Consider the following 7,404-nt stretch of genomic DNA (forward strand, 5'->3'; position numbering starts at 1 on the left):
GGAGAGGGGTCGGCCGGACATAAGGCGCCCCTAGGGAGGCATTCGGAGCCTGGAAGGTGGTCGGGCGCAGGGAGGTGGGTGGCTCAACGCAGGAGCACCCCCTACTGGCCCGCCTCACGTGGTGGAAACAGCGGAGGGATACGAATACCCAGCTGTGTTCCTGAGGTGGGATCTCTGCACCCGCCACAAAGCCCTCAGAAAAGAACTTACACAATAATTGTGCTAAATCCAAAGCTATTTCCTTGTGTACAGTGCTGAAGATATAGGCCACATACAGGTGTTCTCTTGCCTCCCCCTTCATCCCCTCCCAATGCCATTTCAGCAGGGGAACAGCTGTCACCCACCCACCTGCATGCTTCCTGGTGGAACTGGAAGAGCGCACCAGGCAAGGGCTCTTCTCCCACGGTGGAAACCCTCCTTGGGCTATGGGAGGGTTCCTGCCACAGGGGAACGCCCCTTCCTACCCTTTCAGACAACTAGTTGATTGATGGGACAGGTGGGAGCAGGGGGTGGGAAGCATTCTCCTGAAGCTGGAACCCTCCCAGGACTCAGGAAAGGCTTCAGACACACACCTGCCTCCCTCTGCAACCTTTAAGTCTGATATTACATTCAACCAGGTTTATCTCAAACTGGTTTCAGCGATTTCCAAACAGGTTATGTGCACTGAATGTCTGTTCCGTTATAGGTTTAAACCAGTTTCTGATCACTTGAACTGGTTTGTGTGTAATGCTTGTCCCTAGCCCCTGACAGCTCATCCTTGACAGTTTACCTTTTGCCTACCACCCCTGGGAGTATGCTCTCTTTTTGTGCTTTTCTCCTGGAACAAATGTAATGTCTGTACAGGGCAATAGTGATTTGACCTATTTATTCATAAAATAAAACATAGAAGTTTTATTGTTTGAAAATGCAGCAAAAGAACAACAGTACACATTTTTTAACACAATACTTTCACCTGTATCATCCGAACCAGAAAAAAGGTAGAAAACTAGCCAGTATATCTTGCATTCTTACTCCATGAGATCAATATATGCCAAGGTAGAAATTGTTTTATTAAGAGGCATTAAGCAGCTCCCCAAAAAGAATGGGGAGGGGGGGCATGTTACATATGGAAAGGGAGAAAAGCCTTTGTAGTTTTACATTCTTTTGTAGTATATTTAAGACAGTATTTATTATCTGTATTATCAGTATTTATTTATTAGAGTGTTCTGAAACTGTCATAATACCTTACAGTTGGATGCAAAATATTTGGATACTACAAGATAAATGTAACTGAGTTGTAAAATAGGAACAAACTATATCAAGAATAAGATACATTTCTGGTCGTTTTAAAAATGAAAAAAATGGAATATTTCAAATTGCAGCACCAGAAAAATCTTGCCTAAAGGAAAAATAATAAAAGCAGGCTTTGGAAGTAACATCTAAATTATATGTCTATTCACAAAAACAACCAAATTAAAGTTTTTTATCATGCCTTCTTTCTCTGCTTTATTACATTGTAAACGTTAGGCCTCACACATGAGATAAATCCTCATTCCAACACAGGTCTTGTTATGTGAAGTTACAAAAGTGTTAGAGAAGCAATTAGGAGCTTACTTGAAAAATTGTTCAGCTTCCATGAGGCTGTTTCCACGGTTTTAGAAATGTAGCTTGTTTGAATTGCAACATGCAGCTGCCCTATGGCCAACAGATTAATATAGTAAAAAAATCTAAAGGCAACTCCCTTTTTCCCAGACAGCCATTCTGTTAACACAGAGCGCTGCTCCTGATCATTGTTCTGAGGCATGATTCTCCTTGAAGGTCCCCTCAAGGGCCAGCCATTTCATTTTCTATATGCCACAGACCTGTGCTCTCTCTCCTGCCAATGCAACCTTAGTTATCACACACATTAAAATCTATGCGGATATGATTTGTGTGCTTACACAGAGAGCAGAATACTGTAAAAAATAAAATCAATACAAAATTCCATTATAAGATATCTAGCCCAAATTTTTATTTTCTTATATTTTTTTGTAACTTTAATAGGGGGAAGAAAACACATTATCTACTTACTAATGCATTCAGGTAGAGGCTTATCCCAGTGACCATTTGGTTGGCAGATTAGAACTGAAGATCCAAATAAAAAATATCCTGGGTTGCAATCATAAAACACCACTGTGCCGTAAGTGAAATTTCCATGTTCTATTTTGCTTTCCCGTATGGAATTAGCAGGGATTCCAGGATCAGAGCAGTTGACCACTGTGCAAAAAATAACAAAAGTGGAATTCATATTTAGGTTTTACATACACACACACATTTTTATAAGTATATTTCTTTAAAAATGCCTCAGACGCACAGAGTACATTTAGGTAATATCTCTTCTCCTGAATGAGTAGCTAAGATAGGAACTCAGATGAGGACTTGTGGGTGGAATCTCAGTTTAGATAAGAGAGAGGTGATACAAGTAGGCTGAAACAATCAGAGATGATATCCCTGTTGTCTTTATTAAAGGGGGGTGGTTCTTGATTTGAGATATTTGGTTGGTTCTTTTGGGTCCTTGTCCCCTTTGACTCCCATTTTGGGGGTGTACCTAAAAAAGACTTTTTTTTTCTTGTGCATCTGTGACCTTTTATTTTTGGATGAAGAATTTATCAGACTTTCCCATGTTATTATTGTTACCTCTCAGCTAGCTTGCTTCAGTGCAGTCTATTTAAATCGACCGGTGAAGAACCTTTGAAGTATGTAGTTTCTGAAGAATTATCCTATCCATGCATACCATCCTATTAAACCTGAGGCTCTGGAATATGCTTTAGATTATAAATACTAGCAATCTTTTCCAGGTCCATTTTCCAGAGGAAATGCAGAAGCTCTGTTCACTTTGCTAAATTTTTTTGAATACATGGTTGCTGAACCGTAAGTAAGAGAACCAATACCCAGGATTTTCTATGCCTTCTGCACAGGCATTTTTGCAAACATGGATAGCATCCCCATCATTATGAGCACTGTTAGGTTTTCTTATCACTACAGAAGAAGCCTTTAGAGGGTGTACACCATTTTCAAGAATGTTGCAGTGTTCAGTGGACATTTGAACAACTTGCAAGCACTTAAGAATACAAATATAGAATGCAAATATATGATAATGAACATTACAGGTAGAGCAAAAGTTGCTGTACCTGTCACAGTGACCCTCTCTATGTACTCAGCCCTGGTTTTCAAAGATCACTCTAGAAACAATTTAAGATTTCATAGCTGTGTGCAAAAGATTTCAGGAGGCAGTGCAATCAATACTTTTATTTAGCTTCTGACCCACAGGCAATAACATATAATAAGGAGCATAGTATGTTACTGTGGAATACCAGTATACTGTGATGATTTATTGCTGGTGGGCTGAAGACCAAAAATATTTGGTTAAAATACATAAAAGGGTATTTTAGTGAATTACATAAATAACCACATCTAAATACAAACACTTTGTGTTCAAACCCCCCATCCGACTACCCTAGTGCATGAAGAGTATTAATACATTATATTTTTTAATACTCTTTAGTATCCCATGGCCTCTGGGATACTTCAGTAAATGCAAAATATACTGGCTCAGTTTCAGGATAGTACCTGGGTGCTATTTCTGTGTGTATGGCAGCAGGACTTCCTGAAAAATACACCTTTTTTCTTTGTGGAGATAGTTTTTAAATCTTCAAACACATTTTTGACCCCTCCAGTTCTTATTTATAAATGTTCTCATTTCATAAGTGAAGGATTTAAATTTTTTGACCACCCACTCAATGCAGGGTATGGCTGCTCCAAGAAAATAGAGTTAAATTATGAGTTTCTAGGCTTCATTGTTTGCAATAGCATGCTCATATTTATTAAATATAAAAGAGATAAAAAAAAACAAATACAAATGCATCTTAAAATTTAGAGGGTATATTGATAATGTTGGCGGGTTATCAGGTATTCTTTTAAAATCTTTCCTGTTATGTACTTATTACAAATAATGTATATTTAATTGTATATAATCTACTGAGACATCCTCTCATGTTAGTGGGTTGAGAGATTCATATAATGCCATAAGACTGTTTCACTTACTTTATCCATAAAAAGTACGGAAGGGAAGATGGAATCAGTGCAATATTTCAGGGCTTCCATGAATTTTACTGACATTTTATATTCATACCTTTACATATTGGGGGTGGATGACTCCATTGTCTATTAGCCTGACATTGTGCTTTTGTTGGCCCTTGCATAATATATCCAGTATTACAAGAGAATGTCACAACATCATTGAAGTTGAAACCATTTCCGCTTGTTCTTCCATAAATTGGACTACCAGGATGACCACAGCTAACAGCTAGCAAAAAAAAAAGTGACAGAAGTATGCTGTTACCACTCTTCATGGCACTGGGTAACAAAAGGTAACAACCTACTATATGCTAAGGTTCTGATCCTATGCAATACTAAGTATCGTCTTAAGAGTCATTAAAGATCCATCAGTTCCTTTGACTTTAATATAAATACAGAAGTTCAAAACCTTTTAGGTAATTCTCAGTATTTTGTGGGGTTATGTCCTTATTTCTTAGATGTGACAAAAGCCAAGTGAACAAAAAATACCCCTTCCCCCTGCTTGGTTTTTATTGAAAAGCAGATTTTCAAACATAAAACCAAACTTTACAATTTTTAGACTGGGTTATAGTCACTAGTCAAGGAAAACAACTAATATAGAATAAGAATGCCCATTCATACAAATAAACATTTTTTTATAAAGTTAAACTAAAATGTTATGTGAAAAACTTAACATATTCTTATTCTTGAATCACTTGCTCCATATATTTTTTTTTCAAATTCTCATTATACCTTATATATCAGGTATAACTGGTCACATAAGTTACACATTTTTGTTTATCATTGGGCAGGTGAAACTCTGTATAGAGTGAGGACACCAAAGGATACAGTTGGAGAGCACATTAGCATACAGGACATACCAGTATCAATATCCTTGCCATAACAGTTTGTGAATATATACACCTTCAGTCTTGTGACCAAAATGCCTGTTCTTAATAATGGTTATGATGAAACAAAAGATGGTGAATCAAAAAGTAACTCAGAAAATGTCTGAACAATTTCTTCTAATATTCTGTAATGCTGAGACATTACAGACCAAATTCTCCCAGATTAATTTAAAACATAAATTCAAAATACAGAGTATGGCTTAGACCACAGAACCAAATAAGAGCTCAGCAATTTTTAGAATTTAGTTTGAAATTGGAGTACTTTATAACATTTATTTCCTAATTTTTCCTAAATTTAATTAAGTTTTATTAACCTAGGAATGGTATTAATTGATTTCTTCCTTATATGCTTGTTACTCCAACTCTAGGATAAACACATTTATTGACTGCAAACAAACTAAAGTTTTCTATCTTAAACTACTAAATTATAATGTTATAAAAGCCTTTGTCTGTCTGTCTGTCCGTAATGCTTTATTCACACACTGATTGGTTGTCTAAAACAATCAATCAGAGTGCTCCAAGAGTATTCCTGACAGAGGGCAGTGGCAGCTGCGCAGTAGTGCCCGGAGCAGGGGGGCCAGACCAGGGCCGGTGGCCTCGCTCCCCCCACCCTGCCCCTGCCCCTGCCCCTGCCCCTGCCCCTCCCCTGCCGGCCCTGGTCCCAGCAGGTGGCAGCACAGGGTGCTGGCTGAGGAGGATGGAGAGGACAGTGGGGAAAGTTCCCCCCCCCCACTCCTCGGAGACAGCAGTTGCGTGGGGTGGTGGGTGGTGGCACTCTGTCCCTGCCCGCCCTCCCATCATTCCTGATGGGCAATTGGCTAGTAGATAAATAATAATGTAGCCTTCAAAATGCTCTTCTTGCAGAAACCTTTAAATTATAGCAAACAACATGAACAAAGGTTGACCCGAATCCTACATGGTTTATTTAAGTCAGTAAGTATATCACCTATATTTGGGATGCTATTTAGGGACTGGTTATATAACATCAGCTGACATAAGAGATGAACAAATTAGCACTGTTAACATACTGATAGTGGATATATATGCTCACCTGAATATGAAGATTATTTTGTATACTCAACATTATGGTAAAAATGCCGCGTAACAAAAAAGTAGTATGAAGTTAGCAGGAAGTTTTGAAAAGTAAAATAAAGAAAGGCAATGGACATTTAACCTTATAAAGTGTTAATAAGAAAATATCTGTCTATGGTACTTGAGCATTTATCAATTTCATGGATTTTTAAAGTAAAATAGGTCCTTTAAACTTTGGACCTATACTAATGGCATTTAGAAAAAATATTGTCATGTTATGGACATCTGCTGTGTTTAACGTATCTTTCATCACTGTAATCCTTCCCTCAAGCTCCTTACCCTTTTATGGAATACTGTATTGCACAATTCCCCTGTGTTCAACCAAGCAGCTTCCATAATTGGTTGCAGAGAAATAAACTATGTTCACCTTCTCTGCTATTAGCAATGACCCAGAAGCAATTATTTTTCATTTCTATTGTTGATGTTAACCTAATGATTTAGAAATTCTTGTTTAACTATATCTCATTCTTGTTTTAAAGATTATCAATAAAGAAACTTGTTCCTTAATGTCCAATACTTACTTCCAATCTTAAATTTAACAAGAAAAGTAGTGGCAGTAATCCACTGATGAATGATTAAAAATAGGAACAGACAGAGCAAAAATATGAGAAAGAAAGTAAAAAAGCATTACTTTCAGAATCTTCAAGCAGATGTAAAATGAATGAAAAACAAGCAACTCAGGTAGTGGATTAAGGAAATAATTGATTGCACTGTAATATTCTGGGGTAGTTTACAACTATAAATTTCTCTTATAAAACTCTAGCTATATGCAGTAACACATCTATTAATTTCAATATACAGACATCTAATCATCTCTAATTATAGAACTGAAATTAGCTTCTTTTCAGAAGACACCATTATTAAAAAGAACTGGAGTACCAGCATTTTGCCACCTTGTCCTTTCAGTACAAGTCGACTGTATAGGTTACCTTAAACAATAGGTCAGTACAGTTAACATATGATAAGATTTTTGTTTTTACACCACAGTTATCCAGAAAATAAAATAATATAATTAAAATGTAACTGTTTATTGATGCAAACACTTCAATATTCAAAGATGGCAATACAGAAGTGAAACTGAACTCTTGATCATGGTCAATATTAAATACAAGTTAGAGGTTTTCAAAAGCACCCACACACCATTTCCAAAAGTTACACTTAGGCTAAGTATAGACAGTCAAAAAGCCCATGGCTCATTTGATTCAATCTTCAGAGGTTAGTCTAAGCTGCAGAGATTGAATCAATAAGCAAGTGAACAAACATTCACTTTTGATTCCAGAAATGTAGCCATGTACCTGCAGTGCCCCAAGCCAGACGCTGGGGGGGGGGG

At 37.3% G+C, this 7,404-nt stretch overlaps 1 protein-coding gene across 1 annotated transcript in view; it reads right to left on the bottom strand.

The window, feature by feature from the left end:
- LOC109298975 (CUB and sushi domain-containing protein 3-like) overlaps positions 1–7,404 on the bottom strand; it is a 290,449-nt gene that overhangs the window by 91,901 nt on the left and 191,144 nt on the right. Inside the window, exons 25-26 of the mRNA XM_019519415.1 lie at positions 4,151–4,324; positions 2,050–2,235 (exon numbers count right to left, since the gene is read on the bottom strand). Coding sequence (XP_019374960.1) covers positions 2,050–2,235; positions 4,151–4,324 — 360 coding nt within the window. The remainder of the gene's footprint in view (positions 1–2,049; positions 2,236–4,150; positions 4,325–7,404) is intronic.

This window comes from Gavialis gangeticus, unplaced genomic scaffold, assembly GCF_001723915.1.
Source record: "Gavialis gangeticus isolate Ggan-Ray unplaced genomic scaffold, GavGan_comp1, whole genome shotgun sequence".
NCBI lineage: Eukaryota > Metazoa > Chordata > Crocodylia > Gavialidae > Gavialis > Gavialis gangeticus.